At 41.1% G+C, this 27,228-nt stretch overlaps 1 protein-coding gene across 1 annotated transcript in view; it reads left to right on the plus strand.

The window, feature by feature from the left end:
- The window catches only part of DNAH1 (dynein axonemal heavy chain 1), a gene marked incomplete at its 5' end in the record, with an annotated part of 178,122 nt that overhangs the window by 108,784 nt on the left and 42,110 nt on the right, over window positions 1–27,228 (plus strand). The window contains 13 exons of the mRNA XM_083353407.1: window positions 2,378–2,518; window positions 2,813–2,973; window positions 4,845–5,002; window positions 5,171–5,344; window positions 7,537–7,575; window positions 8,992–9,170; window positions 10,253–10,483; window positions 11,571–11,767; window positions 12,682–12,817; window positions 15,380–15,588; window positions 16,793–16,964; window positions 17,214–17,405; window positions 18,836–18,946. Of these exons, the coding sequence (XP_083209533.1) occupies window positions 2,378–2,518; window positions 2,813–2,973; window positions 4,845–5,002; window positions 5,171–5,344; window positions 7,537–7,575; window positions 8,992–9,170; window positions 10,253–10,483; window positions 11,571–11,767; window positions 12,682–12,817; window positions 15,380–15,588; window positions 16,793–16,964; window positions 17,214–17,405; window positions 18,836–18,946 (2,100 nt within the window). The remainder of the gene's footprint in view (window positions 1–2,377; window positions 2,519–2,812; window positions 2,974–4,844; window positions 5,003–5,170; window positions 5,345–7,536; window positions 7,576–8,991; window positions 9,171–10,252; window positions 10,484–11,570; window positions 11,768–12,681; window positions 12,818–15,379; window positions 15,589–16,792; window positions 16,965–17,213; window positions 17,406–18,835; window positions 18,947–27,228) is intronic.

Here is a 27,228-nt window from a genome sequence, read left to right on the forward strand (position 1 = left end):
ATTAAGAACTAGCCTCTGTTCATTATTTTTAAGAATATATTTCAGTCCATGTGCATATCTCCCTAACTCCTTCCCTTCTCTTTCATTTGGTTTAATCACACACCTTGGAGGAGGAAGTGTTGATAGATAGCATGTGGCATCTGCGTACCTGCATCCGTATGTTTGGGTATAAAATTGAAGGAGTAATTCTGATAGTTCATGAGAAGGCTATAATGATTTTGTTGTTGATTGTTTGTTTGTTTCAGGGGAAGTGGAGGCGGAGCATCAGAAAGTTACTATGTTAGGAGCATCTCTTTCTGCCTCTTTGATTGAGCTGTGGAGATTGTGCTAATGGGTGCTAATGGCGCCAAAAACAGTGCTCCAGATGGCATTTCTCTCCAAAATTTATTTATTTATTTATTTATTTGTTTTTATAAACCGCCCTTCTCCCGAGGGACTCGGGGCGGTGTACAGAGTAAGATAGGCAACAAAATGAAACAGTATTGAAAAACAATAATCAAAACAAAACAAACTGGGACCCCAATTAGAGCTATCAGAGCTATCAGGCCAGGCCGGACTGCTGGAATAGGTAAGTCTTTAAGTCGCGCCGGAAGGTGCGGAGGTCGGGGGCCATCCGGATTTCAGTTGGTAAGCAGTTCCAGAGGGCTGGCGCACCCACTGAGAATGCCCTCCCCCTGGGCGCCACAAGCCGACATTCCTTGAGCGGTGGCACCCTGAGGAGGCCCTCTCTGTGGGAGCGCACAGGGTGGTGGGGTGTTGACATTGGCAGAAGGTGCTCCCGTAGGTAGTCCGGACCCATGCCATGTAGGGCTTTGTATGTCATTGTTAGCACCTTGAACTTCACACGGAAGGCAACCGGAAGCCAGTGCAGCGCACGGAGGAGAGGTGTGATATGGGAGTATCGGGAGGCTCCCAAAAGTGTCCGTGCCGCTGCACTTTGCACCAGTTGAAGCTTCCGAGTGGATCTCAAGGGCAGCCCCATGTAGAGAGTGTTACAGTAGTCTAGGCGAGAGGTCACAAGGGCATGGGTGACTGTACGTAAGGCATCCAGGTCCAGATAAGGCCGTAGTTGGCGCACCAGTCGAACCCGGGAGAAGGCCCCCTTGGTCACAGCTCCTATGTGATCTTCCAGGGAGAGCTGTGAGTCTAGGAGGACACCCAGGTTGCGGGCCTTATCAACAGGGGGTAGTAACTTGTCCCCGATGTTAAGGGATGGGATGCTCTGAGTATCCTGGCTTGCCGGTACGTACAGCCATTCAGTCTTGTCCGGGTTCAGTTGAAGCCTGTTCCTCCCCATCCATTCCCAGACCGCTTTCAGGCAGCGGGACATCACGTCGAGGGCATCACTGATGTTGTTTGGAGTTGAGATGAAAAGCTGGGTGTCATCAGCATACTGATGGTACCCTACTCCAAAGCTGCGAATGATCTCACCCAGCGGTTTCATGTAGATGTTGAACAGGAGAGGCGAGAGGACCGACCCCTGAGGGACTCCGCAAACGAGAGGCCTCGGGGTCGACCTCTGTCCCCCTGCCAGCACCGACTGCGAGCGACCCTGGAGAAAGGAGGAGAACCAACGCAGAACTGTGCCTCCCACTCCCAGTCCCCTGAGGCGTCGCAGCAAGATACCATGGTCGATGGTATTGAAAGCCGCCGAAAGGTCTAATAAGACTAGGACAGAGGAATGGCCCCTGTCCCGGGCTCTCCAGAGATCATTCATCAGAGCGACCAATGCCGTCTCCGTGCTGTAGCCCGGCCTGAAACCCGATTGGTACGGGTCTAGATAAACCGCTTCATCCAGGACCTGAGGAAGTTGGTGCGCCACCACGCTCTCAACAACCTTCGCAAGGAAGCGAAGATTGGAGACTGGACGAAAGTTATTCAATGAGGATGGGTCCAAGGTGGGCTTCTTGAGGAGAGGTCTCACCACCGCCTCCTTCAAGGCGGTGGGGAAGTGACCCTCACTCAGAGAAGCAGAGATGACCGCCAGGAACCAGCATCTTGTCATGATTTCATTTTCAAAGTATACTGGAAGGAGGATCATTTTTAAAGTAAAATGACTAATACGTCCATCCCTGTTTCCATGTCCATATAAATTTTACTTCCTCTCCAAATCCAAATCTTCTTTGACAAGAAGTCCTCAGTTTGGATGAAGCAGTATTTAGGGAAGAGTCAGCACAGCCCACTTCCAATTGGGCTTATTGTGATTAATATTAATTTGATGAAGGCCAATCATTTTTCCAATGGCACAACAGCATTTTAAGTATGCATACCACTGTAGCTAGAAGGGTAAGAACTTGCAAATCCATTTCCATATCAGATACAGGATAATTTAAACCATATAATCTCTCTTTTTCATCAATACCTGCATCTCTCTTAGGTATCCTGGCAGAATTGGATGGGTTCTTCTACAAAGTTTACAATGGTGCCTGATTCCAGCTATTGTGATATTATTGTGCCTACAATGAACACTGTCCAAATGGCATACCTCTTAGAAATGTTACTGACCAATCACAAACCGGTATGTATGTGTCGTGATTTTCAAATAGGTACAATTAATATTATACTAATGCAAGTATTCTGTTGCGCAATTAGACAATTGGGAGCACTTTTCTCAAGTAGCCAAAAACTTGACTACTGTTAGTGCATTATTCTTGCATTTCTGATTGGCATTGTAATCTAAAAGTTATTTAATCTTTCCATGTTTTATCTGACTTTTGCTGGGCAGAAAAGTTATAATTAAGCATCATTGGGGGGATGTATATTTGGCAAGTGTATCCACAAATATATAATTACATTTTTTTTCTATATATAGGTTCTTTGTATTGGTCCCACAGGAACTGGAAAAACACTCACTATAGCAGACAAGCTTCTGAAAAACCTGCCATTAGAATATATCAGCCATTTTCTGATGTTCTCTGCTCGAACTTCAGCCAACCAAACCCAGGATCTCATTGACAGCAAGCTGGATAAGAGGTACACTGTCTTAAAACAATTCTCTAATTTTCTTCCTGTTTTATTTATATATATATATATATATATATATATATATATATATATATATATATATATATATATATATATATATATATATATATATATATTAGTTGATTTTGCTTTCTAAATCTGCTAAAATGCATATACTGTAGGTAGTCCACAACTCATGACTAAAATTAAGTCCAAAACTTCCATTGCTAAACAAGACAATTGTTAAGTGACTTTTGCTTTATTTTATTGCCTCTTTCCATAGCTGTTAAGTGAATCACTGCGATTGTTAAGTTAGTAATATGGTTAAGGGAATCTGGCCTCCATATTGACTTTGCTTGTCAGGGGGTTGCAAAAGGTGATCAGGACACTGCAACCATCATAAATACATACCAGTTGCCAAGTGTCCAAAGATTGATCACTTGACCATGGGAGTGCTGCAATGGTCATAAGTGTGAAAAATGAACATAAGTTACTTCTTTTAATGCTGCTGTAACTTTGAACAGTCACTAAACGAATGGTTGCAAGTGAAGCTCTGCCTATAATTTAAAAGCTTGAAACAAGAACCAAATGTTAAGGAATGACTTCTCATGTGATGTGTGGCAAAAAGAAACATTGGAGTTAGTAATATGGGCAAAAGAATATTGGAAAAGTATGGTCCCTGGAATGCATAGCTATTACAGCAATAACTGTCACTGAGTTTATAATATTATTTCTTGCTATTCAGAATGGTTTTTTTAATCAGATAGCATAAAATCAAATGACAAAAACACATGATTATGGATGTGCACTCAAACAAAATTATATATGACATAAATTGTTTATGGGTACATTTGTAAGACATGCATTTCTGTGAAATTGAAAATATAATTTACACCTACCCTACTGAGGGGCTTTGTGTTACCAAGAAATGTGGAAGAACTGCAAAAATTCTGTACTAAGAACTCTTCTAAAATGTGTGAAGTATCTGAGCAATAACTCATTTTTCACTTACAATAAATTCTTACTGTGGGCACTGGGAGTGTATACTAGTAATTCTGCAGACCCATAACAGCACAGAGCATAGCTTCCCAGCAGAATTTGGGCTAGTTCCCACTTGGTTGGTCTTCAGGAAATTGAATTCTGTGGCAAGACCCTTCTCCTAAGGCAGGGCTTCCCAACCAGGGGTGCTCGCACCCCCTGGGAGTGCGAGACGATATTCCAAGGGGGTGCAAAAACTTGGTTTTTCAAAATTATAGTGTATATGCATAATTCATTGCAATTATTTTGAACTTTGGGGACCTAGATTGTTGGGGGCAATTAAGCTGACTTTGTAATAATGCCGCTTGGGGTGTGTGTGAAAGCCCTAACAAGCAGGCATATACATAGAATGAAGGCTACTGCTAAGCTTGTAAGCCGCCCTGAGTCTTCGGAGAAGGGCGGGATATAAATGTAATAAAAATAAAATAAAATATAAATAAATAAATAAACTTTTGTAAGGGGTGTGAGAATATATCAGAAGCGTTCTAGGGGTGAGGGATATAGAAAAGGTTGGGAACCACTGTCCTAAGGTCATGCACTGCACCATCGTTTATCCTTTTAATTATGTTTTTGTTGTTTTGTTCATTTAGTTGGAGGGTTTTATGATTGTTTGTTGTTTAATTTTAACCATACAATGAACGTTTTATTTTTATATTTATTTTTGCATTATTATGCCTTATGTACACTGGCAAGAATATATTAAATATATATTCCTGGCAGTATATTAAATATTTAATGCTATATATATTAAATATATAATTAATAAATACATCTCCAACAAGCATTATCATATATCCTTCTATTCCACCCAGTAATTTTTATTTTTGTCTTGTTAAATGCAGGCGTAAGGGAGTTTTTGGGCCCCCGCTTGGCCGGTATTTCATTTTTTTCATTGATGATCTGAACATGCCAGCATTAGAGACCTATGGTGCCCAGCCACCCATTGAGCTTCTTCGGCAGTGGATGGATCATAAAGGCTGGTACGATAGGAAACAAATTGGTAAGGCACAAGTTCTGTATCTAATTTCTGTATAAAACACTGTTTGTTTTTCAGAACCGGTGAGTCGGTTTTAAATCTGTACTGGTATACTTACATATCTGTTTGCTGGGTGTGCATGTGATATTTTAATGTTTCATTCATCTTGAGCATGCTTTTGCTTGTTTTCAGGTACCTTTAAGAAATTAGTGGATATTAACTTTATTGGTGCCATGGGACCACCAGGAGGAGGAAGAAATGCAGTTACACCACGCCTCACCCGCCACTTCAACTATCTCTCGTTCACTGAGATGGAGGACAGCAGCAAGAAGAAAATCTTCTCTAGTATTCTTGGCAGTTGGATGGGTGGGTTATGTGAAACAAGGTTCTATCTCTTTCTTAGCTCTCCTATTAGGTGATCTATAACTTTAGGGAGGTATAACCTGTTGTTCCAAGAGGTTGTTATTTGGACCGCTAGTCCTGTCTGGGCAGACAGTGGAATCATAATAGAAGCTATAAAGCAGTCATATGCTATGCATTATCTTTTTTCCAGAATACTGTCAGGCACTGCCAGATAAATGCTAGATTGCACGTTCAGTATTCTTACTGCATGGAATATTACCATACAATGAGGAGTGAGAGGCAAAATCAGGCCATTGAAAAATAAGACATTTTACATAATCTCGAGTTTTTATGTACTTGAGGAATCCCCTCTTCAAGAGGGATGTGTAAAGATATGTACAACTTATAGGTACTGTAAGAAAAATATGTTTAAGTTCCCTGGCTTCTCAAGCTTCTGTTAGCTCCAAAATGTATGGAACATTTAGCTGGTCATTAAAAACTCCCCCACATTCTGTCATTTGTAAGGCCTGAAGAGCATGACAAGAGTCCTTATGCAAGCTGGTGTAAAAGCCCCCTCTTCAGGCCACTGGTGGGGAAAGTCAGGCTTTTGTGATGCTTTCTCTAGCCCCCTAAGATTACAGCCATAGCTGTCTGAGAAATGGAAAGGGGCCAGGAAAGCTGAGTCAGCATTAGGACCACTTTCAAACAGTTTATGAAAATACCCCTTTTCCTTTTTGGTGGGAAACTTCATCTGCATTCCTGCCATTCTCTGAGAAAAGTCCCCTGGAGTTGGGCAGCCCCAAAATTTAAATAAATAAACAAACAAGCAAATAAATAAGTACATGTTTTCCTTTGAAAAAGTATGAAGAGGAAAGACATCCAGTTATATTTACATAAAGGTAGCCCTAGCTTAGCAATTGCCTCAGAGAGTAACCATTCATGGTTAGGGCAATGCTGTAAAAGTAACTTTTGGACCAATGCCTGTGTTTATGACTTTTACAGCATCTCTCTCTGTGTGTGTCTCAATCCTGTGTTTGCCATTACAGTGAGTTACTATGTGTTGTCCTGTATACAGTTTTAAGCATGATGGCGGTCGTGTGATTTTTCACTTAGCGAGTCTGTCACTTCATGACCTAAGAACCGGTCCCAACTGCAGTCTATAAATTAAGACTAGCAGTGCTAGGAAAAATTCCCAGCACACAGTCAGGAAGCTGGGAATCCAGAAGAAAAATACTTTCTTCCTGAATCACCAGTTGACCCTGTTGCTGGCTGCTAGGTAATGAGGAAGGGACTGCAACTTTAATCTTCCGTTCTCTACAATTTCTCTTGCTCATCCCAGATACTGGCATGTATATGTGAGTACAAGGTAAACAATGTGTTCTTGTTTGTATGAGGGAGAGGACACTTCAACCTGGCACAGTTTGTACTCTATTTCCACTTCCCAATCTCACACAAATGTGTTTGAAGCCAATCTTTAATCATCTTTGCTTCCATTGGCCTCAGAACACTGAAAGGTTGTTTTGTGGGGAAACAGGAGGAAGAAAGTGCATATGTTCGCTGCCTTGAGTTATTTGTAAAAATAATAAAGGCATGGCACAAATAATACAGTAAAAACCCTACCATAAACTTTTCAACACTCTCTCCAGATAGCTAGTAAAATATTTTTTTTTATTTTTTTAAAAAATTAGCACTTAAAAAGTATAGCACCCACTGAGCATCATAGCTCCTGGAGTAATAAAAATTACTTTGTTCCCATTCAGCAAATGTTTTCCTTTACATTTTCGTTATGTATAGTGTGCACATTGTTACCTAGGAAGCTTTTTGTAACTGTATGCCATTGCTTCTGTTTCTATTAAATCAGAAATGAGAGATATAAAAAGAAAGACTTATCAGTCTGAACAACTTCTTTCAACAGAGTTTGCAAAGTTTGCTCGAAATAATAATAATTAGATTCAAAGTCTGTATTACTTCTCTAACAGACTTAGATTGTAGCTGAAAGTGAAGCAAAAGCTTGTTTGTACCAAAAAGCTGAAAAATATTGGGATGCACAGCAAAACAAGAGCAGAACCAAGAGAAAAATCAACTTTCCAGATAGGGCCAACAAGTTTCCTTCCAAGGCAGAGTGTCTTTGGGACAAAATAACTCCTCCCGTCCTTTCTGTTTTGAAGATGGAACTTTTTGTAAAAAATAAACATTTTTTTCCCCTTGATTTTTAGCTGGAAAACTAGGAGAAATATGTTACAGAGAGCCAGTCCGTAAGTAATTTAAAATATGAATTATATTAGTGGTGCATTTTAGAAATATACTTTTTCAGTTACTTATTTATAAAAATTTGTGCTGAATCCTTCAGATTTGGGCTTTATTAAATGAAAGGAAGGAGTTTGTGTACAATTGATAATAGTAATATAATCATTATAAGTATAATAATGCAGACTCACGACAAATAACAGCATAACAAAGCAGCAGCAATGTTGCATTAGAACAGACATGTCAAACTTGCGACGCCACGTGACGTTGCGCAACGTATCGGGACGGTTTTGCCATTGCCGGCAATGGGGTGGGCCCGGCTTCCATGTGATGCATCCGGCCCGTGAGCTGGCAGTTTGACACCCCTGCATTGGAACATCTGCAAGAAATATCACTGGCCTGCAAACAAGAAGTGGTGGGACCACAATATAGACAAAATAATAAAATATGAAGACACTAAAGTGCTCTGAGAATTAAGTATTCAAACAGACAAGCACTTGTCATCTAACACCCCAGACTTAATAAAGAGCCTTGGTGGAGCAGTGGGCTAATGGACTTTTATTCTTTAGATTTCTCAGGATTTCCTTTTTAAGTTTTATATTAACTCAGTCCAACTGTGACTTTTTGGAACTTCCACTTGGTCTTGATCTCTCTTTCTATCTCCCTTCATGTATTTGGTTTGCACTCTCCTTCATTCTCTATATGACTAAACCATCTTAAGGTAATTCTTTCGTATCTCCCTCATGTTTCATATGTTCCTCAATGAACTCTCCTTCAGCATTCATCCTTTCTTGATTCTCTTTTTTTTAGCATAAACACTCAAACTATTCCCACTTCATTTCAATTTACTTTTATCCTTTTCCTAATAACCAGCTCTCTCTTCCATATACGGAGGATAGAAGAATGCTCTTAAATACAAATTTTCTCTTCTTTCAACAAACATTCATTCCTCAATGGACCTTATTATATGCACTCTCTTTTTGTTAGCATTTTCTTGTCTTAAAATTTCTTCATTCATTTCCCATTTAAGGAAACATTGTACCAAGACGGACGAATTCCCCTGTTGACTCTGGTTTTTTTACCATTTATGCATAAGGCATTTATTCACTTCATTTTCCCTGTCAAAAATAAATACCTTGGTTTTTATAAATTAAGTTACATGCATAAGTTATGTCATCAAATCTTTGCCATCACCACAAGCATTCCTTATATCCTTAACATTGAACAATGAACAACAAATAAAGCTTTGGTACAAAGAAGATTCAGGAATAAAGATAATAGGATATTTTATTAATCTGATTGTGAAATATTTATCTTGCTTTGTCCTATGCCAGATTTCTATATTGTCGTGCAACCAATATTCAGTTTGTCTCTTTTGAGAAGTCCTCCCTGCAAGACTGATCAGAAATTTTGTTTTCTTTTAGCTGGATGCCCTCAAATAGCAGATCTGAATGAACCTCTCGTTGATGCTACAATATACGTGTATTCAACCATCACATCCCAACTGTTGCCCACTCCAGCAAAATCTCATTACACATTTAATTTAAGGGATCTCTCCAAGGTTTTCCAAGGAATGCTGATGGCAGATCCAGCTAAAATTGTGGTGAGTGCTGTTCTCATAACATTGGCTGGAATCCCTACCAAAAAGGACTTATAATTAATTTTCTAATTAATGTCCTGAGTCATTATCCTTTTCTGATCACGTTAGATCACATAGATCACATTAAAGATGATTTTTAAAAATTTTTTAGAAATTCACACTGACTTTACTTAAAATGTATTTGAGATTTTTAAAAATGAAATAGTCTTTTCTGTTTTCGGTGGTAACAGCAAATGAATCACATCTGTATGATTCAGCCAATAACATTTTTATCTAGACTATCCAAGATTAATATGAAATAGGCAAACTCCATCTGAGTGTGAAGGAATAATTTGGATATATAGCACCAAGTTCTATACCAGGTTTTTGTTTATTAGTTCATTCACATTGTTAGCAATTTAATAAGTATAACAAATTGAGAAAGGGAGTATGTAAAAAATAGTTAGACTCTCTATATTGAGAGAATATTTATTTTAACCTTCTTTAAGGAAAATTCTACTAATTACTATCTTTAGTCTGAGTTGCTGGTTGTTTAGACCAGTACGTGCCTATGGATATTTTCAATCATCTAGATCAGGGGTCGGCAACCTCGGCTCTTTTATGACTCGTGGACTTCAACTCCCAGAATTCCTGAGCCAGCTATGCTGGCTCAGGAATTCTGGGAGTTGAAGTCCACGAGTCATAAAAGAGCCGAGGTTGCCGACCCCTGATCTAGATCATGGTTGTTTCAAAGGTGGGTTTTTTTCCAAAAGGCAACTGGACTTTCTTGGTTGTTTTTTTTTTCTTTGAAAACATTTTGCTTGTCATCCAAGAAGCTGCTTTAGAACTTCAGAATTGAAGAAGCTTCTTGGATGAGAAGTGAAATGTTTACAAAGGGGAAAAAACCCAAGTAAGTCCAGTTGCCTTTTGGGAAAAGCACCTTTGGGCTTAGACCAGTATGTAAAGAAAAGACTATTCGTTTGTTTGTTTGTTTATTAAATTTATACAGCTGCCTATCCCATATGTGTGTTTTAGAAATGGTTTGGAGTCCTGTGGAGAATAAACATGGAATGTTACTAAAGACTTTCACTGTAATTCTTTGTCAGGATAAATTGCCCCTATTGAGGTTGTGGTATCATGAAAGCTGTCGTGTGTTCCGTGATCGCCTAGTTAATGATGAAGATCGAAATTGGTTTGATGACTTGATGAAGGACATGATGTTGAAATGGAAAACCAGCTTTTATGAAGTTGTTCCTTTTGAGCCCCTTCTCTATGGAGATTTCATGATACCTGGGTCTGATGTGAAGCTTTATGAACTGATCGATAACAAAGAGAAAGTAGGTTGCACATGATACTTCTCTGCTTCTTCTGTTTGCTATGTCTTTAATTTCCACTGCACAATGTATAATTTAGGTGTGGTTAAGGAGAACATAAGGTCTGGAAAGATATTCCAGATACGTTGCACATGTGGGCTAACACGAGAATCATACATTAGAAGTATTTATTATTTTCTGTGTAAGAAGAATAAGGTTGTGCAAGGATAGACTGAACTCTAGAAGCATGCTGAGAATGATAGATGAAACTGGATAGAAGAGACCTAGATTATGCAGTTTCCTCCCAAGCCCCCTGCTTCTTTTGGTGTTTAGGCAAGTAATAAAGAACAGTTGGGAATCTGCTATGCAGATGACTTGAGCATAGTACTTACGCTTGAAAAATGCAATAAACTAGGAAAGGGAACAAGTTTTATGTTCATAGTACTGCAGTGAATGCCATTAAAATCTTTACAGCTGACCTTTGCAAGTAATTACCCTTCCCACAGAACTCCCAAGTGGAAGGAGAGTGTGCTTACTGAGAAAATGTTAATTAAGCAGAGGGTAAAAATGTAAAGATTTTAATAAGGAATGATGTCCTTTGCATTCACTGCCATGTAGTCAGAAATAATAATGATAACAGTATGCTTTCTTTCTTGATCACCAAATGAATTATAGTCATTAATTATTCTGGCTTCTTTGGTAAAGCAAATGTTGGCCACATCTGTTGCTCAGATAGTTCAGGCTAGGAGGGGTTAGATGACTTAATCAAGCCCATCATGGCTAAAATATTGAATTGTCTTCTGAAATCTTATACAATTTGTTGGTATGACCTCTGCTCATTGAAGGAAAACTAAATATACTAGTTCTAATTCTATGTATAGTAATTAGTCTTAGGTATCAAATCAATGTTTCCCTTTGTTGTCTGGAAGATATCCGTTTTGGAGCTCAGATTCTAATTTTATTCTTTCATATAACTATATTTCATTTATTATCATCAGTAGAATCTGATGATAATAGACAGAAGGGATGTACTTCTCCTAAGATGGCCTCCAAAAATGTGCCTTTCCTAACTAACTGGTCTTATTGCTCTTCCTTTTTGCTTTGTTCCTAGCTTATACAAGTGATAGAAGAGTATATGGAAGAATACAACCAGATCAATACTACTAAGATGAAGCTAGTGCTATTCATGGATGCTTTGGAACACATATGCCGAATCACCCGTATTCTACGGCAGGCATTGGGCAATGCTCTTTTGTTGGGTGTTGGTGGTAGTGGAAGACAATCATTGACTAAGCTGGCATCTCATATGTAAGATACAAGTGCATGTTATTCATTTCTGCAACTAGTGAGCTGTGACAGATTACTTAGAATGCAAATTATTTGAAGCCAGGCTTTGCAAATTAGCATGCCACAGATAGGAAACCAGGAATTAGGAACTGAATAAAATGTATATTCCATCAGTGAAGACATAGATCAGACATGTCAAACACAAGGCCTGGGGGCCAGATCCGGCCTGTGAAGTGGTTTCATGTGGCCCGTGAAGCCATCCTGGAAACAGTGAGGGAACGGCCCCCACTGCCTTGGGCCTGGCCCAGAGACCCTCCTTCTGCCAGAGACCCTCAGATCTGTCCCACTCCTGCCCAGGCCCCCATAGGCACCCTTGATGCGAACGATGTAGAGCTGGTCATGCCCACCTAGTAGGCCATACGCACTCTAGCCACGCCTACCCAGTAGGCCACACCCACCCTGGCCATACCCACCCGGCCCCCTGAGGGCAACCGCAATGCTGATGCGGCCCTCAATGAAATTGAGTTTGACACCCCTGACATAGATCATTGTTTCCAGTGGTAGGAAGTTCAACAAAACCATCTGGGTATGTTACTAAAATATTGGAGGGAGGATCACTTTTGCAAAGCAGCAGTAACAACTTCATCTGATCATTAAGGGTCATTGCAAAACAATTCCGTAAGTCAAACTGTAAGTCATAATCAAATACTTATGCTCTTATCAAGCAGATTTTGACCTGTTCACTTCAATATATTTGTTGCTAAAGAAATAAGCTATTATTTTAAAAGTGACTTGTTTCATCATTTGTAAACCCAAATGTTGTAATGAAAATGTCAAAAAAATTGTGGCAGCATTTGAAATCTTCCTAATGATTTTCTTCAGTAACATCTTTACAGAAGTAGCTCATGTCCTAATTCAGGTTCCTTCCTTTTTAGAACTGATTATGAATGCTTCCAGATAGAGCTTTCCAAGAACTATGGGCCAACTGAGTGGAGAGAAGACATCAAAAAGATCATGCTGAAGGCTGGCTTGCAAAGCCTGTCTATTACATTTCTGTTTACAGATACCCAGGTAACTGAATCTATTGGCAGAATTCAAGAATTGGAATTATTATTATTATTATTATTATTATTATTATTATTATTATTATTATTATTATTATTATTATTATTTATTAAATTTTTATACCGCCCTTCTCCCAAAGGACTCAGGGCGGTGAACAGGGCATATCTTAAAACTACAAAAATACAAAAATTAAAAAAAGAATTAAATTATTGCCCACAATAAAAACAATAAAAATATATATATAAATATTAAAACCCTAAGTGATTCCCCATCAGGCCAGGCCAGCTTGTTCAAATAAATGGGTCTTTAACCCGCGACGGAAGGAGCGGAGATCCGGTGCCATCCGGAGCTGGTTCCACAAAGCCGGAGCGCCCACAGAGAAGGCCCTCCCCCTGGGGGCCACCAGCCGACATTCTCTGACTGGAGGCACCCTGAGGAGGCCCTCTCTGTGGGAACGCACGGGGCGGAGGGGAGTCGACGCCGGCAGCAGGTGGTCCCCGAGGTATTCCGGACCCATGCCATGTAAGGACTTAAAAACCATCACTAAGACCTTGAACCTCACCCGGAAGACAACTGGTAACCAATGCAGCTCGCGGAGCAAAGGTGTAACATGGGAGTACCGGGAAACTCCCAAGACAACTCTCGCGGCCGCATTCTGTACCAGTTGGAGCCTCCGAGTGGTCTTCAAGGGAAGCCCCATGTAGAGAGCATTGCAATAGTCAAGACGAGAGGTCACGAGCGCATGAGTGACCATACACAGGGCATCCCGGTCTAGATAGGGCTGCAACTGCCGCACCAGGCGAACCTGTGCGAAAGCCCCCCTGGTCACGGCTACTACATGATCTTCTAAGGTAAGCCGTGCATCAAGGAGGACTCCCAAGTTGCGAGCCCTATCTACGGGGGGTAAAGACTCACCCCCCATAGAAGGTGATGGAACGTTTTGAATGTCCTGGAGTGCCGGAATGTACAGCCACTCAGTCTTGTCAGGGTTGAGTTGAAGTCTGTTCCTCCCCATCCAGACCCGAACCGCCTCCAGGCAACGGGACATCACAGCGAGGGCATCACTGGGGTGGTTTGGGGTCGAAATGAAAATGTCTTCATGTACTGTATTAGTTAACATGCTTCTTACATAAATAATAGTCATTAGTGTGCTCAGAAGAGTCCCAACAATGGGCTTATTCAGCTCATCTGCCTCTCATATAACGCAATCCTGTACTATTTATATCTATTTATATCTATTTATATGTTATTCTCCTTAAATTTAATGATAATTAATCACAGAAAAGCATGCATACAATTGAACTCATAAGCCTCATTTTAGAATCTATGTAATACTTCTATATGACCCTCACTCTTAGCCTATCTATTCCTTACATAGGAAGGAAGGTTTATTACAAAATATATGTGCATTTACATTTAGCATTTTAATATTATATTTGCATCTGACTAGTCCTACTAGAATACTGCTTTAGTTTCCAAAAAGTTCTTGAATTAGGAGGAGGAGGAAGATGGAGGAGGAGGAGGAGGAGGAAGGAGAAGGAGGAGAAGAAGAAGAAGAAGAAGAAGAAGAAGAAGAAGAAGAAGAAGAAGAAGAAGAAGAAGAAGAAGAAGAAGAAGAAGAAGAAGAAAGAAGAAGCAGCTATTTCACCATGGGGCTACTTCTAGGCAACTCACAACAATAAAAACATTTAAAGGAAGTTTAAGTAAAGTAAAAGTAAAATAATAGAGAAACCAAAATAAACAAGGAAAAAGAAAACAAAATACATCAATATGGCTACTAAAAATGATGGGCAAGTAGAGAGCAGAGAGTGGGGGCGAAGAAGTGGAGTCTACTGTCAATCTGCAGCCACCTCCAGAGTAGAACTCCCCCATCAGGTCCCCAGGCCAACCTGCAGAGCCAGAGAAGGATAGGAAATTGAGGCAAATCTTACACTAAAGAGCAGGATGTTCCAAAGGGCCAGTGCTGCAGCAGAGAAGACTATTCTGGATCTCGACAGTTGGAGTTCTTTGACCAACGAGTTCCCAGCAGGCCCTCTCTGCCAACCCAAATGGTCTTAGTGGGATGAGACAATTCATCAGGCAGCCTGGAGCTATGCCATTAAGAGCTTTAAATATAATTACCAACACCTTGAACTGCACTTGGAAGCAGACCTGTAGCCAGTATAGTTCATGGAGAAAAGGTGAAATAGGAGCCTCAAATCCGTATTTGATTATCAAATAAGATTCTTGAGGTATTCTACTTTTAATTACAACTTTACAGTGAACTCTGTTACGATGGCTCTTGGAAATCAAAAAAGAAAGGGAAAAATAAAGTTTATCAAATAATGTTACAAGAGTATTCGGGAAGGGCATATCCTTACCATGTACTGGAGAAGGAGAAGGAGAAGAGGAGAGGGGGAAAGAGGAATATTGAATATTTCAATATACAGAAAGCATATTGGTTGGCTGGTTGGTTGTTAATTGGATGGGTAAATATCTGCTAATATAAAAATAAAATAGATGTATTTTGCAGGGTGATGGAGAAAGTTGAAACAATGAACATAACATCATTATACGTGGTTTCTTTAGATCAAAAGTGAATCCTTCCTAGAGGATATCAACAACTTGTTGAATTCAGGAGACATACCCAACTTGTATGGCCTAGATGAGCAAGACCAGATTATGACTGCTATGAAACCAATTGTTCAGGACCAGGGACTTCAACCCACCAAGGCCAACCTTATGGCTGCATACACAGGAAGAGTGCGTAGTAATATCCATACAGTCCTATGTATGAGGTATGAGCTAACCTGGTTCATATGGCTTACAGGAAAAATAAACTCTTCACTCTCAGCAACTTTCCTCTTTTAATGGTGATTCATACCATAGAAACCTATATAATTACAGCAACCTTCCCAAGCCTGAATACCAAAAGCAATTTGTGACTAATAACACTTGATCCCAGCAGGGATGAAGGGAGATGTCATCCAAAAGGTCTGCATAGCCCCAGAATGGGGGACTTTGCTCTAAAAATATCTGAAGAGAAAGACAGGGAGTTCTCTTTATTCATTCACATTTGGCCCAACATGCTACAACAAAAAAAATACTTAAGACATTGGTATTTCCATCCTAGTCCCCATTTAATTACACATGTGGTCCTAAGTCTATATAAGTTTCTCCAAACATTGTGGCAAAGTGAAAACCTGAGTTGAAACTTGTATCTTGAAAAGTTCTCTATATGCCATGGTTGCCATTTTTCCTGTTCTGGAAGAATTTGTGAGATGTGTTACTCTTCCTTTCTATTACACAGAAAATATCATGGCACTTAGAGCTTGTTAGAGTTTGGAAGGAGGAGGGTTTATCTATTTAAGCCCTTCCTGTTTTGTACCAAGGTGAAGTTTTAAAACAGAAACTCCATTATTATTTTTACTGCTACCACAGGACTCTGCTTGGCTTTGCCTTAAGCATTTCCTTCAGCAAGTACCTCTTCTGAGCCACTTCTCTCCCTCACACCCGCACACCCACTCCAGCCCTTACACATTATTTTGCACCTCTCCTAGCTAAAACTTAAAGTTCAAGGTTTTACTTTGGATTACTATACGTTTAAACTTCCCTTTCTAATCTTGGTGAAATGAAGTGCTGAGAACGTGGGATTTCTCTTTGTCCTTGGCCCAAGTTCTCCAAGTCTACAGATACTAGATGAATTAAAGCTTATGAAGCATCGTACTTCTACTTTCAGTTATAGTGGAACCTCCCACTAAGAGCGTAACAGGTACTCTTTTAGGGGGTAATGTTCTTGCAGATAATTTGGGGATGACACAAATCTTGTGGTAGCCCATGACCATCCGCTGTGGATTAACAAATGTATGTGAATTTATTGTACCCTTTGTTGTGTCTCCAGGACAGCCTTTCCTGCCTATAATGTATTCCAATAAAACCAAACTAACACAATCTGTTCTAACAAGAAGTTGTCTTACTCCTTTCTGTTTCCTGACAATTTAGTCCTATCGGGGAGGTATTCCGAGCCCGGCTCAGACAGTTCCCATCGCTGGTAAACTGCTGTACCATTGACTGGTTCAATGAATGGCCTGCAGAAGCCTTGGAATCTGTTGCTGCTTCCTTTTTCAAAGATATCTCAGATGCTGAGCTTACTACTGAAGTTTTAGAAGGAATGGCAAGTATCTCTCTCTCAGAACAAATTTGGCGTTCTGTGAAAAATGTTGTAAAATTTAGCAGCTAATTGGTAATCAAAGATCTTGGTTAGACTTTAGTTTCCTTTTAGTAGTTGGAATGGGCACCACTTTTCACGTTCTATTTGATATTTACCTAAAATACGTATTTCATAAATCATCTCATTTGGTTAGAATACCTACTTTGTTAAAAAGGGCTTGAAGTTTCTTAAAAGTGCTTTTCTATATTGTAGATTCAAATGTGTGTGGAGATTCATCAGAGCGTTGCAATTAAATGCAAGGCATATCTGGCAGAATTGGCAAGACATAACTATGTCACTCCCAAAAGCTATTTGGAGCTGCTCAGTATCTTCCTCGGTTTGATAGGGACAAAGAAACAGGAGCTCAAAGTTGCCAAGAACAGGATGAAGAGTGGATTGGATAAGGTGGGTGTCAAGTTTCTGACGTATGGGCTTTTCAAGTAACTCTGAGGCATTGTTTACCTTTATTAGCCTAATACATCGGCAAATGCTTGCTCGAAAGAAGCTGGAATCTGAAATCTCCGCCCCTTGCACAATATATTAAAACACAATTCTCCACCTTTCTAATTTTGTCATTAATCATATTCTCCAATTAATTTAAAGAATCAGTTTCCCTTCCATTAGAAGAACCGCCAAAGCCTTATCTTCTTTAGAGAGACAAATGGCCTTGAAAGTGCAGTTCCTACTCTTCCCTCCTCCCAACTTTAAATTAAAGCAATACACAAGTCTTAAAGCAATACACAAGTTTAACATATGAAATAGTTACTTCTTCATCTCTTGTCAAGCAATAACATTCGATGTTAGCAGCCTTGACAGTGGGATTTTTAAGAAACATTTGCATTGACTTTCTCCCTCTTTTTAGAGGAACTTCACATAATGGATTATGACAATGATTCCCGGATTGGAAGGTCTTAAAAAGCAACTTTTGATATTACTTTAAAATTGCACCCAATGTTACAGAAATGTTTTACCACACCAAAATTACCCCCTCCTCACCAAATTCACCATAATTGCTAACACATTTATGTTGGATATAAGCAGACATTCATTTTCTTTTCATGTGTTTGAAAGCTACAGATGAAAGCTACATATTTGGTTGCTATCTTCTCCTAAATAAAGCTGGCCTAAAATTTTTCTGGGGGGGGGTTTGGGGGGAGAGGGTATTTTCCAAAGACTGGATCTAGCTTAAGTTACTGAGCCTAGTTCCCATTAAAATCAGTGACAGTTCATTGAATCTGACTAAATTATTCAAGTGACGTCACTGAGCCTTTTAAATTTAACTAATGTCAAAATGCTATTATTGCTACTGCTGTATTCTGTTCATTTTTAAAGTAAACTTAGACATTTCATAAATAAACTACTTTCAGAGAAAGTTAAAGGTGATAAGAAACATGGCACAGTATAATGAAACCATGGAAAAGCCAAACATTGACAACTTTAAACTAAAAAATAACTACAACTGACAAGAGTCAAACCAAAGTTAAACATCCATATTTACCATTTAATTCATGGCATAGTTAACCATATGCTCAAAATTGCACTAATACTTATTCTGACTTAATTGCGATCAAGAATTTTATATCTGAAAGACCTTGATGACAAGCCTACACACATTATTCTGAGCAAACTATCATGAGACTGCCTTAATTAGAGAATCTACAAGTTACCCATGTCAGATCTAGGCTGTTTGGTTCATGTAGTGTACTGACACACTCAGGATACAAGAGAAAGTAATTTCTATCCCACTTAAATTCTTTCAAGTATGATCACAACATTCTTCTCTTCATTTGAGATTCACCTTGATGGATTTTATATATAGTTTTCTTTCCCTCCAGCTTTTACGAACAGCAGATGATGTAGCAAAAATGCAAGAAGAGCTAGAATTATCTCGCCCCCTGCTGGCAGAGGCTGCCAAAGACACCCTTGTGACCATGGAACAAATACAGGTACTATATGCTCTGCAATGTACCTTCGGAAGCAATGGATAAACATTATATTATGTGCAAATGCTAAATCTTATTTTTCCTATGTTGAAAAAAGCATTTACACTGCGTACCTGTGTTGATTTTGTCTACGGCCTGGCCTGCACTTATAGTAGGGAAGTACAGGTTGAATTTGATTAAATAACCACAAAATCTTGTTTACTGTTGCTATTATTATACAAGGGAGGAGTGCCATTTATATTTTCTTATAGAGATGACAAAATATCTTACATGCTTTTTGCTTTTGTACCCAAACAGTTCAAAATGTAAGTTGCTTCTCAAGTAAAAATGTATTCTTTAAGCCATGTTCCTAAAAAGTGATTTTTCATGCAGTCAGGAATTTGGAATTTACACATATTCCTTTAGAAATGTTGGAATTCATTTTTCACAAATAGGTTATTCAGTAGCCTTTTGTGTCCTTCAAGAAAGGACATTTTACTCTCTGTCCCCTTCCATTTGTCTTTTCAACTGTCCTTCCAAAAGCATCTTTTGTTCATTTTTTAAATAATATTTTATTAATTTTCCAATTTTACATTTGAGTATTTAAAAAGCAATGCAGTGACAGGGTTAATCAATTATTCACTAACAAAATGCTTAGTGCAAATCTCAGGTCACCACATCAGATATTTCTTCTCTTTTTCCCTTAATATTTACTATTCAAACTAGTATATTTCTAATTATATCAACTCAATAAAGACATCATTATTACATCTATCAATAATTTTTTGGCTTATACATATCTTAATTACATTCAATCTTCATAAACAATCCATATCCTGTTATTAATTTTTACATAATTTTTAACTTCTCATCAATATTCCAATTTAACCTTTGATATCCATAATTTTCAGACCTTGGGTAACCAAGTTTTCCCTTATCTCACTTCATAACAAACTATAATGTCTAAAATACATTATAATCTTGTTCTATTTCCTAAAAGTTATCTATTTCCCATCATATTAAGTCATCTGCTTAATAATACAATATCCCCTTTAATAAATCAAAACCATTATATAGATTGCCTGGGTTAATCAATAAGTCAAACATATTCATGATAATTCATTTTCTTTTCCTTTTTTGATCTAATTTTTTCAATATTAGACAAATCAAATCCTTATTTTCAACTAGTTTCCAGCTATTTTAAATCTAATAACCAAAATTCCCCTTATCTCAACATCTCCCTTTAACCCTCTAATTGACAATATAAAATCCCCTCAAATGAATCAAAACCCCAATTTTTTCAACCTTATTCTAGCTTTCTTCCTTTGCCAACTAGGCTTCCATATCAGCGCTTTTAAATCATCAAATAAATCTCCCTTCATACTTATATATGCTAGTTGAATTAAAGGAGACCATTTGATTGCCAGTTTTCTGGAAGTACTAGCCTATTTGTATTCATTTAGTTGTCGCCCTGTTATTCCAGTCCCCCCTGTTTGCTCTGATATATTTGTCTTCAATTCAATCTGTTCTTCTTACTCAAAGTTCTTCTGATTTGTATAGAAAGTCATTTCCATTTTCAGTGTTGTTACTTCCTTGTCTGGGTTTTCCATCAGCTGTACTTGTTGGTCAATTGAGTCTTCTGTCTTAATATTTAATTGTTCCACATCTTCTGTTATCTTCTGTATTGTTGGTTCTTTGGTTGTAGTCAAAGTTTGACTTTGTGCATCTAAGTTGGCATCTTGATCTTTTATTTTAGGTCTCATTTTATCACAAGCTGAAAGAATAGTTTCATGTATTGCTTTCAACATGGCAAGAATTTTTTCCTAGTCTTCATCCATCTTTCATGTGTCTGTAAACCAGGAGGTGAGGGAGGAGCCCCTTCAGGGTCGTGCCGAGGAATTTAGTCAATATCTGGCGGATAAAATTTCTCAGATTCGGGCCGGATTGGACTCTGACTGGACAGAGTCTGACGACGGGGAATCGAGCAGTCTTGGGAATATTATTTGGGAAGAATTCGATCCTGTGACTCTGGAAGAAGTGGACAGGATCATGGGGACGCTGAGTTCCACCACTTGTTTACTGGACCCATGCCCCTCCTGGCTGGTTTATGCAGCGCGGGAGGGGACACGAGGCTGGCTCCAGGCAGTAATAACTGCTTCTTTGAGAGAGGGCAGCTTCCCCGCCGCCTTGAAGGAGGCGGTGGTGAGGCCCCTCCTCAAGAAGCCTGCCCTGGACCCGGCTATTTTAAATAACCATCATCCGGTCTCCAACCTTCGCTTTTTAGCAAAGGTTGTTGAGAGTGTGGTGGCTCATCAGCTTCCTCTGTTCCTGGAGGAAACGGATTATCTGGACCCCTACCAATCGGGCTTTAGACCCGGGTACAGCACGGAGACGGCATTGGTCGCACTGATGAATGATCTCTGGTGGGCTCGGGACAGGGGTTGCTCCTCTGTCCTAGTCCTATTAGACCTCTCAGCGGCTTTTGATACCATCGACCATGGTATCTTACTGCGGCGCCTCAGGGGGTTGGGAGTGGGTGGCACTGTTTTACAGTGGTTCTCCTCCAACCTTCTGGGTCGTTCGCAGTCAGTGTTGACGGGGACAGAGGTCGGCCTTGAGGCCTCTCGTTTGTGGAGTCCCTCAGGGGTCAGTCCTCTCGCCTCTCCTGTTCAACATCTATATGAAGCCGCTGGGCGAGATCATTCGTGGTTTTGGGGTGGGGTATCATCAGTACGCTGATGATACCCAGATTTTTATTTCCACCCCAGATCAACTCAGTGATGCCCTCTCCGTGATGTCCCATTGCCTGGAGGTGGTGAGGGTCTGGATGGGGAGGAACAGGCTTCGTCTAAATCCCAACAAGACCGAGTGGCTGTGCGTATCGGCATCTTGGGTTGTCCATTCTATTCTATCGTTATCTATAGGGGGTGAGGTGTTACTCCCCATAGATAGGACTCGCAACTTGGGTGTCCTCCTTGATTCACAGCTCAATTTTGAAGATCATATAGGAGCTGTGACTAGGGGGGCTTTTGCCCAGGTTCGCCTGGTGCGCCGGTTGCGGCCCTATTTGGACTGGGACGCCCTACGCACAGCCACTCATGCACTCTTGACCTCTCGGATAGACTACTGCAATGCTCTCTACATGGGGCTGCCCTTGAATGCCACTCGGAGGCTCCAGCTGGTGCAGAATGCAGCCACGCGAGTTGTGATGGGGGTCTCCCGATACTCCCATGTAACACCTCTGCTCCACGAGCTGCATTGGCATCCAGTTGTCTTCCGAGTGAGATTCACGGTGCTGGTGATGACCTATAAAGCCCTAAATGGCATGGGTCTGGACTATTTACAGGAGCACCTCTTGCCGGCGTTAACTTCCCATCGCCCTGTGCGCTCCCACAGGGAGGGCCTCCTCAGGGTGCCGTCGGTCAGGGAATGTCGACTGGCGGCTCCCAGGGGGAGAGCATTCTCTGTGGGCGCGCCTGCCCTGTGGAATCAGCTTCCAGTTGAGCTTCGGATGGCTCCCGACCTTCACTCGTTTCGCCGCGACCTGAAGACTTGGTTGTTTGAACAGGCCGGCCTGGACTGAGGGATTGGATTTTAGAGTTATATTTTAAAAGTTTTACATTTTACAATGTATTTATTACTTAGGGCTATTGATTTAATCTTATTTTAATTTTTATATCTTGTGTGTTGTTAGTGTTTTTTGCCCTGTACACCGCCCTGAGTCCTTGGAGAGGGGCGGTATATAAATCTAATAAATAAATAAATAATCTTTCTTCCAAAAGTTGTTTGTTAAGCAATAAACAGTAAAAGTTTACATTCACAGTTCAAGAAGGCCAGTTTTACTGCCCAGCTGTTCTCTTACAGTTGAATCTCTCACAGATGGTGCCAAGGTCAGGAAATTCTTACCATTCTGGGCACTGAGTCAAGTCTCTTTTTAGGAAATGAATTGCCATACCAAGCTCCACCACAAGATGTCACTCATACCATTTAAGATTTTCTTTTTCCTTTTTCTTTTTTTTAAAAAAAGTCCCAAATTTTTCTAATCCTTTTTCCAGTTTTATTTCTTTTTTTTTGTAGATAAAAACAGAAGTCTCCAGTAAAGATAGGAAAAATTTTGGTCCCCAAATCTCAGAAACATATGAATCCAATTAGATTGAAATTATTCTTTTAAAGCTTTGATTCCCCTGGGTAGTCAGACGCTGCTATTCTTAGAGGCTAGGATAGAAATTCCCTTCCCTCTCTCCTCTCAGGGGGAAGATACTTCAAAAAGCTTTTACAGGAAGAAGATACGTAGGGTAAAGAAAAGATAAGATCTCACCCACTTTCATCTGTGTTCCTTTCAAAGTGCTTGGTAGTAAATTTGACTTAGGCTGTATGCAGCTTAGTGACGAGCCATATTACTATGGCTGGTCTTTTCCCCGTCGGTTTGAAGAGCTGCCCCAAATAAAGCAGAAGTGGTACTGCCCTTCTGCGATCAAGTGGGGGTCCTCTCCTTGCTCATTGCCCCTACAGGGTGACTTTCGACCCTTTCCAGGGTCCCCCTGTGGGCTAAAACTGGACGCTGGAGACGAGGCTCGCCTCCATGCGTCCACCAGGGCTGCGATCGCAAACCGGAAGTCTATCTTTTGTTCATTTTGATGCCTTCCAAGTAACTTGGAATTTGGTTCTCCTAATACTTTCTGGTTGACAACTGCAAGGGTTGAGGTTGTGTTTTTTTCTTTTTCTTTTTCTGATCTCTGAGGGGCACAAGGTTAGGGAAGATTGTGCTACACTCTGTGGCCACTGATCATGTTCCATCCTCAGTGGGCTATTTCAGCAGCTCTGTTTTGTTCCTTTAGTTTGATTCCCAGAGGCGCAGTGAATCAGATGCTTAAAGAGGCTAGAGAAGGTCTGTGCTCCAACGGTTTGAGTCCTAGCACCATGTAATGGGGTCCCATCACTTACATCAGTTTCTGCCAACTTGCTATAGTCAAGCAGATAAATAGATACCACTTTGATGGGAAAAATAATATTGCTTCATGTGGAAGTATGAACCCAATTGGTGCTAGACCTTCCTGAATGTGATGCCCAAATGCAAAGCAATATTGATGGCGGGGAAAAGTCCAGGATGATGAATGGCAGAATTAGCCATTAGCCTTTCTGAGTCTAGGAGTAGTTCACCCTCTATTATGCACTTCTGGATAGCGCATGAATGTGACCCAAAGCCAAATATCTACTCTGTATTAATTTGATTTGATTTTATTAAATTTATATGCCGCCCTTCTCCCTGAGGACTCAGGGCGGCTCACAACAATAAAAAAATTAAAAAACATAAAATATTTTTTTTAAAAAAGAATTAAACAATAGATGCAATAATTACGAGACAATTTAACCCAGTAAAAAGCCTAATTAAAAAACGTAGTCAGTCCAGGCACGCTTGTTGGAACAACCGGTCTTCAGGTCACGGTGGAAGGACCAAAGGTCAGGGGCCACCCGCAGTTCCAGCAGTAATTCATTCCAGAGGATCAGCGCACCCACAGAGAAGGCTCTCCCCCTGGGGGTCGTCAGCCGGCATTGCCTGGCCGACGGCACCCTGAGGAGGCCGACTCTGTGGGAGCGAACCAGGCGATGGGAGGTTGACAATGGCAGCAGGTGGTCTCACAAGTACCCCAGGCCTAAGCCATGTAGGGCTTTAAAGGTTATTACCAGCACCTTGAATCGCACTCGGAGGGTAACCGGAAGCCAATGCAGCTCACGCAGGAGTGGTGTAACATGGGAGTACTGAGATATTCCCATAAGCACCCGCATGGCCACATATTGCACTAGTTGAAGCCTCCGGGTGCTCTTCAAGGGCAGCCCCATGTAAAGAGCATTGCAGTAATCCAGGCGAGAAATGACGAGGGCGTGGGTAACCGTGCATAGGGCATCTCGGTCCAAAAAGGGGCACAACTGGCGCACTAGGCGAACCTGTGCAAAGGCCCCCCCTGGTCACGGCAGTTAGATGATCTTCCCAATTAAGCCGTGAATCCAGGAAGACACCCAAGTTGTGAGCCCTCTCTGAGGGGGGCAATACCTCCCCACCATCAAAAGAGATGGAACTTGTTGGACAATACAAGATGCCGGTATCCACAGCCACTCGGTCTTGGAGGGGTTAAGCCTGAGCCTGTTCCTTCCCATCCAGACCTGCACCGCCTCCAGGCACCAGAACATTATGCCAAGGGCATCACTGGATTGGCTCAGGGTGGAGATAAAATACTGGGTATCATCCGCATATTGGTGATACTTCACCCCAAAGCCACGGATGATCTCACCCAGCAGCTTCATATAGATGTTAAACAGGAGGGGGGAGAGAACTGACCCCTGAGGCACCCCACAAGTGAGGGGCCTTGGGGTATATCTCTGTTCCCCTGTCAATACAAACTGTGAGTTGCCCGAGAGGTAGGAGGAGAACCACCGTAAAACAGTGCCTCCCACTCCCAACCCCTTGAGCCGTCGCAGCAGGATACCATGGTCGATGGTATCAAAAGCCGCTGAGAGGTCAAGTAGGACCAGGACAGAGGAACAGCCCCTGTCCCGGGCCTGCCAGAGATCATCCACCAGTGCGTCCAATGCCATTTCCATGCTGTAGCCGGGTCTGAAACCGGACTGGTACGGGTCCAGATAGTCCGCTTCATCCAGGAATTGCAGGAGCTGACGCACCACTACACTCTCAACAACCTTCGCTACAAAGCGAAGGTTGGAGACAGGACGGTAGTTATTCAACAAGGCTGGGTCCAGAGCAGGCTTCTTGAGGAGGGGCCTCACCACCGCCTCTTTTAAGGTGAAGGGGAAGACACCCTCCATCAAAGAAGTGTTGACAACTGCCTGCAGCTAGCCCCCTGTCACCTCCCAGGCGGCCGAAACCAGCCAGGAGGGACATGGGTCCAGTAAACAAGTTGTAGTGCTCAGTTTATGCATGATCATGTCCACATCATCCACAGGGTCAAACTCACCCCAAATGGTATGATCAAGACCTGCCCTCTCCACTCCGCCAGAGTCCGCCCAGTCGGAGTCCAAACCAGTCCAGATCTGAGTGATTTTGTCCTGCAGATACTGTACAAATTCCTCAGCCCTACCCTGCAAAGGGTCGTCCCTCGGTCCCTGGTTAAACAGTGAGCGGGTCACTCTAAACAGGGTGGCTGGGCAGTTATCTGTGGACGCAATGAGAGTGGAAAAGTAAACACACTTTGCCGCTTCCATCGCCACTAGGTAAGACTTAAGATAAGTTGTTAGTTGTGTTCAATCAGATTCGGATCCGCTGGACCTCCAACAGCTCTCTAGGCGTCTTTTCCGGTGCTTCATCTCCCGGAGCTCCTCGGTAAACCAGGGGGCCACCCGGGGTCTGCACCGGGTCAGAGTCCACAAAGGCACAACTCGATCCAAGGCCCCAGCAGCCGCCCTCTCCCAAGCTTCTACTGTAGTCTCCTAACTAATGTACCATAGCCATAAACTAAATAAATAAGTTTTATTCCCTTAATAATAATTTTATGTTGCACATTTTGGAATCCCATTAAGCTTAAAATATTGATCACAACTGCATCTTCATCAGTTCTATTCACTATCAACAAAACAATTTTTATTAAATAGCTGCATCTTAATTATAGGTGAAAAAGCCCTAAAGCCCTAAATGGCATGGGTCCGGATTATCTTAGGGAGCACCTGCTGCCAGCATCCACTTCCCATCATCCTGTGCGCTCCCACAGGGAGGGCCTCCTCAGGGTCCCACCGGTCAGGGAGTGCTGGCGGGTGATCCCCAGGGGGAGAGCGTTCTCTGTGGGCGTGCCTTCCCTATGGAATCAGCTGCATGTGGAACTCTGGATCGCCCCCGACCTTTGTTCGTTTCGCCGGGACCTAAAAACTTGGCTATTTGATTTAGCCGGCCTGGACTGAGGGGTTTTAATGCAGCCTTGACTGATAGTAATTTCTCAAAAAAGTGCATATGCATGCTTTTAATATTGCCTGTATTTCTATTACATGTTCTCGGTGCATTTAAATAAAAACATTGCTCATAGGTCTTAAAGATCAATTGAACCCTAAAGGCAAATTTACAAGGAATTTACTTGTACATTTGTCTTCAGCATAGTTATTAATGCACATCAATAAAATATTGCTACTACATAACAGGATTTGAAAACATTTAGGTTCCCCAGTTCTTAAATCCTCATCATGTCTAGTCAACCAGAGATGATGCAGCTTGGAGTCCATCAACCATAATATACAGATTCCAAATATTTTACAAACTACACAATGAAAAAAGTATTTACAATGACTATAATGGTATAGGTAAC

The sequence above is a fragment of the Vipera ursinii genome (assembly GCF_947247035.1).
Source record: "Vipera ursinii genome assembly, chromosome: 2".
NCBI classification, from domain to species: Eukaryota; Metazoa; Chordata; class Lepidosauria; order Squamata; family Viperidae; genus Vipera; species Vipera ursinii.